Raw genomic sequence first — 12,633 nt, forward strand, 5'->3', positions numbered from 1 at the left:
ACCTCTTGGAAGACTTTCATCTATCAGCAGGTTCAATCCACACTTAGATGGTACTAATCACCACTTAGCTCTTAGAAAGGTCTGCTTTCACCCCAGTGTAACACATTACTGCAGGAGGCAAGAATTTTCATGGTAACAGTATCATTCACATTAAGTTATCTATACTGTAGGATAAGGGCCATATGTAAGACATTTTCTAGTGAATGCAATTATTTTTAAAAATTCTGTGAGCCCTAAATATCTGTATGCCTAAATACCTAACAATATCACAAACTGTTCTGTCCAAAAGACAGAATGTTACTTTCAAGAATATTCATTATAGCACTTCATGATGTGTGTTAGCATCACTGCTTCTGATGCATTCATAAGACCTGAAGGAATTTTTATTTTTTTTAATAGTTTAATGGACATTAAAGCGAAAACTTTTTTTTGGTCATATCTCAAACTGTAGGATTTGGGTGGTTCTTACATTGCTTTTTAAATGTATAATTATACCTCATCGCTTGCCAATAACTTTTGAGTCTTTTGTCAAAGGAAATGGCAGCAAAAACAACTAACACAGAGAAAAAGGGCTAGATGCTCAGTAGTTTCACATTGCTGTTTCTCCTGTGAAATCATTAGATAATATAAAATCAATGAAGCAATGTTTGGTTTACTTTTTAAAACAAATATAAAAAGTAATGCATATCCCTTTTATAAATGATACAGTGTAGGACTGAATGTGTTTTGCATAGGTCAGAATTACATTGCCAGAGATGTGGCTGAACTTGTACCTAAAGGAAAGCTTAGTGATTCTTACTGGGACACAGGAAATACCTTTAGTGGCTTCATACATACACTAAGTATCATGGGAAGAGCCCAACTACCTCGTCTGATTCCTAACTTGCTTGCACACAATATTCATGTGTTCCACATTGAATGTCTACTGCGAAATACTTGAACAAAACCTTACAGAATGGTGCTGCCATTCCCATCTGTTTTCTTTCACCAGTTAACCTATGTACTTCTTTCACCTCATCACTATACTTGTTTTCTCTCTCTCTCTCTTTTCTTAAAAAAAATATGTATTTATTTATTTATTTATTAACCTCAGTGTGTGGTAAATAACAAGAAAGAACATTCCCCACATTTCCATTGGAAAATAACAGTGTGGTAGAAGTCTGTTTTTCATGGAACATGGGGAAAACACTTGAAGTTAGTAAAAATATTTGTGCTTCATAACAGATCATTAGCTTTTTGCTGTTGCACTGAAAACTGATTAATAGTTTCTGCTCCATCCCTGGAGGTGTTCAAGGATAGGTTGGATGGGGCCCTGGGCAGTCTGATCTAGTGAGTGGCAGCTGTGTCCACAGCAGGAGGCTGAAACTACATGATCTTTCAGGTCCCCCCCAGCCTAAACCATTCTATGATTCAAATCCTTCTGAAATCATAGTAGTTCAATAAAAGGCAATACTGATTTTAACTTGTATGCTTTCTAGAGAAAAATAGTTGTCAGAATCTGAATACAGTTGTTAATCCTACATTAATCTAAAGATCTTTGTCACAGTCTCCAAGAAGAGATCACAACTGGAAAATGAAAGTCTGTAAGAACAGAATATGAAATGCAACAGGCTGGATTCGTGTCAAGGATTAATTTGGTGCTCTAATCACTAGGAATCAAAATAATTTACCAACTTATTTTGGAGCTTTGTGGGGGGGAAAAAAAATAAATAAATAAAAGAGCAGTAACAGTCCAGTAACAGTCCAGAGGTACAAAATAGAACTCAGTACTTACAGGGTACTAAAAAAGTTTGGGATTAGTATCAGCCAGTAAAAGGAAACTTGTATTAATAAATAATAATAATAGTAATAATAATAATAATAATAATAATAATAATAATAATAAAGCAAATTTATTTGGTCCCTACTTTATCATATACAAACAAATAAAAAGGAAAAAATAAAAACAAAACAAAAAAAGAAACAAATCTAAAATGTAAGAAGTCTATCAACAAAACTATATGTGGTCAAAGTGGAGTGAAAATTAATTACATGCTCCAAGACTGAAATCTTCAAATAGCTGCACTTTCTGCAGTCGTGCAGTAGTTTTGAAACATATTGTAAATGAATATTTGCAGAACTCTACAGACAAATGATTTGTCTCCTTAGGGTAAGTTCAGGTAAATCTAGCACAGACATATAGAAAAATGATGATCAAAGTAAGCTCAAACCAATTGGTATTACTAGTAACTTTTGTCATTCATCCCTAGTTTGACTGAGATGTTGTGACAGATATTACTCTTTCAAATAATAAATCAATTTTAAAAAAGTTTATCAATTATCAACTGACTTAATTAATTACTGTCAAGCAAATCTGATTACTTAAGGATTTTTTGCTCTCATGCATGGCTAGAGTGCTTCTATTCATTTGTGCTTTGCCCTTGTACTCAGTGGAAGCTAAGTAAAATCAAGAAAACCTGATCAAATTTTACTATTTGTCTTGATCTAGAACCACCTTTTACATAAAGTAGAATAAGACACAATACATTGCAGATTCCCAGTGCCTGAGTTTAAGATCCAGTGAATAAGGTCTGCTTCTGGGTACCTTTAAATTATTCTATCTCAACAACATGAGAATAGGATGATGAAGGCACAAATCTTGAAATAGAAGACAAACTCAGTAATCTCTGATCCTTGTTGTCACAACAGAGGCAGAAGGTTTGGGTCCCGTACAAATTCCAGGACATCAATAGGCCCCCAGGGATATTGCTTCCATAATGAAGTTATGAGTTGTATCTCAACTGGAATTAATAGGTAGTACAGATGAAGGCTAATGCCATTTTGATTTGGCTTCAGTGGAGATATAATGTCATCCACAAAATGTCTCATGCACAGAGTGTATTTTATGACTATACTTCAGGGAACAAAATGCTACAAGTTCATAATATAAATCATTTCAGGTATGACCGTACCAAGGTGACCTAACTTCAATGCTTTTGAACATACTTTTTATAGACAGTGACCTTATCATCATTAAAGAAATAAAGAATAAGTATATGAAAATAATGAGGGCCCAGTTTCTCTACAATAATTTTCATTGCTATGAAAGATCCACTTTCTCCTGCTGCAGAAGAGACATTCATTTCTAACATTTGATTCTTTACTTTTTTATTGTTTAGCTAAACAGAAAAATCCAGACCAAAGTCATCCCGCTGTGTTTCCATAGTGCTATTCAAGACATGACAAAAATATGCCAGAGATCAGTTTTATCATCACCTGCTAGCTGCCCAGCAACATGAAATGTAAGATATATTTATGTTTTATAAGTCCCCAAGAAGCTGAAAAGGAAGATAATACTATAAATTCCCCCCAAAAAATAAAGACTTCAGTGAAAATTGCTACCAGCTCTGCTGCATTGAACTTCTAGCAGTACTATTCTGACATAAATACAGAGGATGCTTCCTTTTGGGAAAAGTGCAACCAATGTATATATGTTTAAAGTAGATTTATCAATACGTAAGTTTTTACTGAGATTCAGGAACAAACAAACATGCTAAAAATATTTAGAAAATCTGTCTAATCTACTGATTAGCCTCCAGTTGTGTATGTTTCTTATCCCTAGGGGAGAATGTGAAGAATTGTTAAATTCTGTCCCAATAAACCCATTAAATCACTTTGTAAGTCAATAGTTGTTAATTTTCTGGGACATTGTCTCAAAGTTAGGGAAGGCAGATAACCAGAAGTGCACACACAGGCAATTTACATTTGACTTTCAAACAAACCGATAGGTGAAACCTATATAAAGGATGTTTCAGAGATTAAATTGGCACTGAAGAGAAGACTAGCTGATTTCGGCCTTACATTAAGAACTAATTTGAGCTATGGGTTTCTGACTGGTGTTAAATTAGACCCTGGCTAATTTCATGGTAGTCAAAAATCTGGTGTGAAATTAACCAGGGTCTAATTTAACATAAGTTCTTTCACTACAGGAGCAATTCATATGCTTCAATCTAACTTGAAAGCATTACAGTTTCAATCCCATTACAGTTTCTTTATACATGTGTGTGTGTGTGTAATAAGGTCATCTTTTATGAAAGAGCAGAGGACCTTAGAGCTCAAATATATTCTGCTTCTATTTAAGTAATCATTTTAATAATGCTCCTTCAAGAAGCAAGCAATAGTAATATAAAGACAAGGAAGCATATATTCTTCATTTAAAAGAAGGCATATTCAGAGGACAATTACAGTTTGCAGTATACAAAAACAGCATTCCTTAGAATTCTTACTCACTAGTCTCTGTGGCTGTAACAGTTATGTTGTGCCAAGAAGCTTTCTCTCGGTCCAGAGGTTCAGTTGTAATGATTGTTCCATTGTGTTCATTGATGCTGAACAATCTCTTTAAATGCACGCCTTGGACAATAGAATACCTGAATTTGGAAAGGAAAAAAAAAAAAAAAAAAAAAAAGATATTTCCTAATACTGAAAATCTCCATCAGAAACAGGGACATATAAAGCTACTGTCAGATGAGAAAACAGAACTGTGCATATATACATATAAATGTGTGCAGCAACAACTCAGAAATAATGAAAAATGTACACTTATAAACATTTAAAATTCACTGCTGTCAAGATTAAAGCTCTTCTTTTTATAAAACTAAATATATCTCAGATCTATATTACTGTGAACTGAATCTGAATTGTATTAGTCATTCTTCAAGCTCACAGCAAGTGAATGACTTTGCTGAAAAGAAACAGCGAAAGTGCCACTCGTGAAATGAATAACACTAACAGTTAAGTGGATGTATAATGGTAAATCTATTTTATCATTGTTGACATGCTCTGATGCTGAGGGAATGGGCATTATAAAGAAAGAAAGACAACAATCTATAACGAGGTGTCACCTAGGCAGGGTACAAAATCCTAAAGTAGAAAATGAATGCAAATCAGTCCACTGCTCCTGAGCTGTCACTTAAAATGCTCTGCAGGCTACTTCCATATGCAGACATGCACATGCACATATACATACGTACCATTCAAATTGTTAAAGTCTAACCACTGGTCACAAAACAGAGATGGACTGAAAAAAGATACCAAAAGTATTGGTTCAAATGGAAAGAAAATTTGTAGATATTACTCATGACATTGAAAAAGGACTATGTGTCATGCCTGGTAGGCAATTTCAAAGAAAGGTTTTAAGGATTGGTTCTTATCATTACAGTTTGGAATTCACAAGTTTAATTTTATTTATTTATTTATTTTTCACTTTTAATTTTGCATGATAAAGCCTTTTATTTTTGTCATAGAGTCATAGAATCAAAGCTTTGTTTTAATTGGAAGGGATCCTTAAAGATCTAGACCAACTCCCCTGCAATGAACAGGCACACTAGCAACTACATCACGCTGTTCAGAGACCTATCCAGCATAACCTTGAATTTCTTCACAGACAGGGCTTCTACCACCTCACTGGGCAACTTGTGCCAGTGCTTCATCATCCTTTCTGTAAAAATATCTTCCTTATATCCAATCTGAATCTCCCCTTTTATCTCTTATTGGCATTTAAGACTCTAGCTTACATTATGTGTCAGCATTTTGATGAGTCTTTAACATTTTATTAATAGTTATTTTTTAGCCTGTTTGGAAAATCAGTAAGAGAATAAATTAAGAAATCTCATAACAAAACCAATTATAGTATTTTTCATTTGAGCCAAAGGCTTACCTTTTGGAAAGTTCTTTTTTAGCAGCTCATAATTCAATATTACCATTTCATATATAGACAGAAGTTATATGAGTATTCCTCATTCTCTGCATCCAAAGATGGATATTGTTGGAGGTTTTCTGACATTGCTTCTCTTGGATTTTTGTTTTATTTTTTTTGTTGTTATTAATCTAACTATCAATAATTGTTAGAAAATCCATGTTGGATGAATTTTATTTTTTTTTTACAACTGATGTATTACTTTTACTACAGCTATTTTTTTTCCCCCATGACTTTGCTTTCTTTCTTTACTATAAATATAAACTACTGATACAGCATAGACAGTTTCCTATATTTTAAGTACCTGTCATTGTTCATGATATCAATAGTTTCAAAATTAGATTCATGCCTATGTGTTAAGAGTGGAGTGCTGCATTTTAAAGTAATTCAGCAATGCACTGTATGTTTTGCTGTACTGGGGCTACTCAAACACACTGACTTCATAGTGAGTTTCATAAAAATATTTCAGATTCATAGTTGCACTCTGCACATTTTACTGTAGATGCTGAAATATCATAGAAACAAGCCATGCCTGTTTTCTTTGAATAAAAGTACTTTTTTTTAAATTCTTATTAAATATATCTTGTTTAATAAGTAGCAGTAATATGAATATGAAAAAATAGCAAATGGTTTTGCATTGACAATACTTCTGAATATATATATGCATATCTGATTTTGCCATTGGGAACCTAATAAGTTTATCTACATGGCATAAATTATTTTGTATGTAATACATTTGTCCCTTTATGCTAACTTCTTTAAACCGCTGAGTACAGTAATGTCAAGTAACTCAATAAGTAATTTTTAATTATAAACCCAGTTTTAAAGATTAATTACCTGTTATCTCCCTTAAGAAATATCTTAATTTGAAAATGATAAGCCTGGGGGATTTTTTTTTTTTTAATTATTATTATTATTATTTTTACTTATATCTCTGTGATTATAGCAGCAGATGTAGGGAACTGGTAAATTTTGATCATGTTGAGGTGAAAATATGCCAGTGGAGCTGTTCTGTGTTCTCCACACAGCAATGAAACAATCTCTACATAACTCCAGAATTTTGGAAAATCGACTGGAATACCTCCGTGCACTCACAGGTTTGGCTGTAATGCACATCCTCTTCCAGGCCACTGTTTAATCTATTGCCCCTTCTGAAAATGCTCTTAAAGACGCATGAAGCTGTTTTATTTTTATTTTGGGTAGGGGTTAAGATTCAACCTAGAATAACCCTGCTCATCACAATGGAAGCATGATGAACTGTAAACAGTAGTCAAAATAAGGAACGTAAATAGCCTTGGGGGCTATTTTTGAGACATTTAGATTTTGAATTAGGTACCTGACTGGGCTGTCATCCTTGTCCAGATCTCTTGCAGATACAATTCCTACCAACGAGCCATTTTCAGCTCCTTCAGCAATCTCCATCACATAGCTCTCCAAGGTGAAAACTGGAGCTTCATCAGCATCTACCACACTTATTTGTACAATAGTTATGTCTTCAAATGGTCCTTCTTTCAGAAAACGATCATCGATGTACCTGTTTACAGCTTTTACTCTAACACTATGTTTCCTCTTGCTCTCATAATCCACTCTCTGTTAAGAAAGAAAATGAGAAGAAAAATATTTTTTTCTTTTCACATAAGAATTAAAATGCAAATCCACAAGGAAAGGGAAATGAAATCTCAGCTTCTGAAATCTCACCTTTTTTAGTATGATAACTCCTTCCTGAGTATCCCTGTCAGTAATGATGCCAAAAGCATCTGAACTGTCTTCTTCAATGAAATAGTTCATGGCTGCATTCTCCCCTACGTCGCTGTCTTCTGCCAGGAGTCTGCCTACAGTAGTGCCCACAGGAGCTTCCTCAGAGACATTCAAATAGTAGAGTCCTAAGGAAACAAATACTGATACAGTTCAGTGATCCATCACAGTTAACAGTTACTGAGACAATGATGGCCTGGGGCTCTCAGAAAACTGGGGAAAGCCCTCAGCTTTTACTAGAGCAATGTACCTAGTCCAACGATGGATGGACATCAGGGGGAGGGTGAGACTGCCTGTCCTCCTAGTCCTCCTGAGTTCCATTTTAGTTGTAAATAAAAGGCTTAGGAGAATCAGCTATAGCAAGGTGAATAAAACAGTGGAGGTGCAGCATTTCCCAGCTATATTTTATTAGTTTCTCCTGCTAGCCCATTTAAATGTCTGCAAGAAACTACCTGTACAGTCACATCGTTTGTCAAAAAAGTTACAGGGCTATGGCAAATCTAAATTTCCCCATGCTTTCAACTACTGTAGCCTGTACTTACTCTGCTGAAATTTGGGTGGATTGTCATTGACGTCAGAGAGGTTGATGGTAACAGTGGCTGTTGCTGAAAATGCTCCTGCTTGTCCAACCATATCTTTTGCTTGGATGATAACCAAATACTGATCTTTTGTTTCTCTGTCCATTTGGGAAGCCATTCTGATGACTCCTTAAAATGAAAATGACAATTTTAGGTCCCTGACCTATAATACTCATGTTTGTCCCAATATCTGATAATATAATATGGGTTTAAAATGCATTTTTCGACATGTTTGTGTCTGTTCTAGGCTATCCTAATGGCAACATCTACGGAATGTAAAAGATTCATTCTGTATGCTTAGAATTCTCAGAAACAGAACACACCATATACCTCCTATATCATATGAAATCATTTTTCTTTCCCAGAAATCATGATTTTGAAGGGAACATCTATGATTTCTCCAATTCAGAGGTAGAAATAGTCACATAATGAATCTTTGAGCTGTTAACCCAGAAGTTTTCCTGGGTCTACTTGTTGGATGAAGTATTCATAATCCAGCTCTTTTCCTTAGCAAGGCAATTTCCTAACTAAATTGATGATTGTCTAAAGAGATATAAATATTGTCAGCTTCAGGGAAAGAAAGTGTTAATTTTTTTTAAAATACAGAAATTATGCAAAGATGTAAAAACAAGGTGCTATCAGTTTATATTTTTGGCTGAAATGAGGAAAGAAATACTTCTTTTCATCCATTTTATGTTAGTTTATGATTTTTCAAGGTGACAAGGTTATTCTTTCATACCTGTCTTTGGCTCCACAGAGAAATAAGGCTGACCCTGAACGAGACTGTAAAGCAGCCGGGCATTATTCCCATAGGAAGGATCATCACCATCTGTAGCTGTTACCTGTGTAACAGAAGTACCTCAAAGGAAAAAAAAAAAAAAAAAAAAAAAAAAAAGAGAATATATTATTCTCTATGTAAAAGGCACAGCAGAATCAATCAGCAAAGACTTCATCTTTGACTGAAAGCTCGCTATATCCTGTAGACAAGAATGACAATGAAATTGTGGGGTCATTAGTAACGACTGCCTTTCAAAAGCAAACATTCATTGTACCATCACTTAACCTTTACTTTTCTCTCTTTTTTCATCACCTAACTTCTGCACAAGTACTCAGATAATCATCAAATCATAGAATGGCCTCAAGGATCCCTAAGTTCCAACCCCAATGCCACAGACACAAGTGCCAACTGCTGGATCAAGTTCTAGATCAGATTGCTATCTCCATCAGGTCTCCATCCAGACCGGCCTTATATACCTTCTGGGATGAGGTGCTCACAACATCTCTGAGAAACCTGTCCCAGAACCAGTAAAAAGCTTCTTGTGAGGAAATCAAGAAATCAAGCTTCCTTCTAAAAACTTTCCAGCAATCATCCTTGTGCTTGTTTCTACTTACAGCTGCAATAGAGCTGTACAGTTTCACTAGAGGAGAAAAGAAGAAATGATGGAGTGCAGGGAATTAGATCTGAACCACCTTTTTTGGCATTTTTTTTTTGTTTTTTTAACCAGTAAAACATATAAATTGAATTCTGAACTTACTGTTGAATAATATTTTCAAATAGAAAGGTATGCTGAACATGAAAAATGAAATGTTTTTATTATTTTCAAAAGTATTCATCCTTTCAACTTACTCTTAATTTAGTCAGCAGCACTTCAGGTGGCTCAATAATGCCACGTTCATAATAATGTCATCTTCTCTCAGAGTGGAGATATGATGTTATTCATATGCTAATATGTTATTCATTACTACCAACTTTTGGAGTAATATATCCTTCCAGATAGCTATAGCACCAAACTTCTAACATGCATGTGTTAGCCATGTGTCATATATATGTATATCACTCCCTACTGCTTTGGAGAAACATTAAAATGTAAGACTGTTATTTGAGACACATACACACCTTGGAAAGAGCAGTACTTTTTAACAAAACCAACAAATAAAGTAAATAGAAGTACTCAGCTACACAGCTATTATGTGGAAAATTATTCTAACTAATACTGGAAAGTCAACCTCTAAGGCATGTTATCATGGCTATAATACAGTTGTTTTGAAAGACATGGATTGCGAGGAAGGAATCAAGCACTGTGGATAATAAAGAAGGTATTGCCTGTTGTACAGCCTATAAATTCAGTTTTCTGCTAAAAAAACCCTAAGAACAAATAACGTAGTTCAGAAATCTATTTGTTTACAGCACCCTGTTTAACAAATCAAAAATAAGATGGGACAAAATAAATAATGCAAGACTGCAAGATTATAATTACTTGTTGTATCTCATTCATTTAAATATAGATTTACTTCCTATGGCTTGTATTCAAAGAAATGTTGAAACTAAAATGGCTTTTGCTGCTTCTTTTTTGCTTGCCTATTAACTCTTTGATAGCATCACAGAAGGCAGAAGAATGGTATTTCCTCTGGAGGGCTCAGGGAGCAGGAACAGAAAGGTGAAGGAGAGAAGGGCTGTCTAGTAAAGAGGGAGCTGATTTGGAGGGAAGGAAGAAGATAGGTCTCCTGTATTAGGAAGAAGATGATTGTAAACCTGGGGTGACAAGAGGCCATACAAATTAGGGGCTATGATTTCTCATATTGTTTGTAGACAAACAGTTCATAATTAGTACATAAAGCTTTAAATATTAAGCCACATTTTATTTTATTTTTCCCACTTTTTTGATCTTTCATTACCATGAAGCCCATATTTCTTTATGCAGTTAACTCACATCAAACAAAGCCATTTGCTGAATGAAGCTGTTTTCACATAGACATTTTTATATGGGTGACAGAAATTACAGAAGTAATATTATCTGTCTCCCAATAGCCCTAAAAAAAAAAATTGTTCAGCCATTTAATAACTCCATGTGTGGGAGCAAAATAATCAAAATAAATAATTTCTTAGAAAAAGATCAATTATTTTTTTATCTACAAAATAAAAAAGCCAACTCTTGACATCATAGGTATGAAATTACATAAATGAGAATCTAATTATGATAAATATTGTGAAAATGGATACGAGGCCAGAGACAGCAACTAAATATACTTGTAAGTTTTCAAACATGCATTTTCTGAATATTTGTGTTTAACGCTGGTATAAAGTTTAGCTCTAAATAAAAACTGTATCTACGTACAATTGTCTTAAGATACCTAGTAAACATATTTATGCATTCTGTGCTTTTCATCATGTTCTACCTGATGCAAGCAACATTTTTCTGATTGCTGTACAAGATTTTTCTTCCTATTCCTGCATCCTTTTTTATGCCTTTTGGGTAAAACATAATTTTGCCACTAATATACTGCAGCTTATTAGGCAAACTAGAGGGCACTAATATAGAATCATAGAGATCATAGAGTCACAGAATCACAGAATCACAGAATCACAGAATTACCCGGGTTGGAAGGGACCTCAAGGATCATGTAGTTCCAACCCCCCTGCCTAGCAGGGCCACCAAACATACACATTTACTAGATCAGGTTGCCCAGGGCCCCGTCCAACCTGGTCTTGAACACCTCCAAGGACGGGGCATCCACAACCTCACTGGGCAGCCTGTTCCAGGACCTAACCACCCTTCTAGTAAAGAACTTTCCCCTAACATCCAACCTAAATCTTCCCTCCTTCAACTTAAAACCATTTCCCCTAGTCCTGCTATTATCAGCCCTTTCGAAGAGTTTACTCCCCTCCTGGGAGTAAGTTCCCTTCAGGTATTGAAAGGCTGCAATGAGGTCACCCCGCAACCTTCTCTTCTCCAGGCTGAACAAACCCAACTCCCTCAGCCTGTCCTCATAGGGGAGGTGCTCCAGCCCCCTGATCATCTTTGTGGCCCTCCTCTGGACCCTTTCCAAAATCTCCATATCTTTTTTGTACTGAGGGCTCCACACCTGGACACAGTACTCCAGATGGGGCCTCACAAGAGCAGAGTAGAGAGGGACGATCACCTCCCTATCCCTGCTGACCACCCCTCTCCTGATGGAGCCCAGGATCCCGTTTGCTTTCCGGGCTGCCAGAGCGCACTGCTGGCTCACGTTAAGAATGGTTTGGAAAGAAAGGGACCTTTAAGATCATTTAGTTCCAATACCCTGCAATGGGCTACAATGCAATAGTTACTCTTTTTTTTTTTCTTTTTTTTCTTTTTTTTTTTTTTCTCCTAAATAGAGCTTGAAATGTACAAAAACACAATGTACTGATAAATTACTGCATCTGACTCAACCATTCCATCAGATATACTGCATTTGTACAAGTTTAACAGCTACATGGGAGGCACTTAATGTAAAATTGTGCCAAATGCCTGAGGAAAACTGCAGATCTATACTCTCAGAAGGGAGTCCATTTGCTGACACACTGTTCATTTACAGTGACACTTGCATTCAAAATCCTAATAAAATTTATTGCTGAAGATAAAATAGAGGTGAGAATGAAGGAAAATGTATTCTAATTTGTTGTCATTTGTGTATATGTACTGATATTTTTACCTAATTTTAGGTAAAATTATCCATGCCTGTTTTCTGCTTTTCTGTGACGAGTAATACCCAGTCAGCTGTGAATTATTTCTTATTGTTTTCTTACTTCCAGATAAAATGCTC

The 12,633-nt window shown here is 35.3% G+C and overlaps 1 protein-coding gene across 13 annotated transcripts in view; it reads right to left on the reverse strand.

Moving 5' to 3' along the window:
* The window catches only part of LOC107309979 (cadherin-19), a 93,693-nt gene that overhangs the window by 9,860 nt on the left and 71,200 nt on the right, over positions 1–12,633 (reverse strand). For all 13 annotated transcript variants that reach the window (XM_015855198.3, XM_085537548.1, XM_085537541.1 and 10 more), the window contains 5 exons: positions 8,807–8,926; positions 8,032–8,196; positions 7,433–7,617; positions 7,071–7,324; positions 4,270–4,406 (listed from right to left, as the gene is read on the reverse strand). In XM_015855198.3, the coding sequence (XP_015710684.2) occupies positions 4,270–4,406; positions 7,071–7,324; positions 7,433–7,617; positions 8,032–8,196; positions 8,807–8,926 (861 nt within the window). The remainder of the gene's footprint in view (positions 1–4,269; positions 4,407–7,070; positions 7,325–7,432; positions 7,618–8,031; positions 8,197–8,806; positions 8,927–12,633) is intronic.

Source organism: Coturnix japonica, chromosome 2, assembly GCF_054131305.1.
Source record: "Coturnix japonica strain WE chromosome 2, WE-NBRP24, whole genome shotgun sequence".
NCBI classification, from domain to species: domain Eukaryota; kingdom Metazoa; phylum Chordata; class Aves; order Galliformes; family Phasianidae; genus Coturnix; species Coturnix japonica.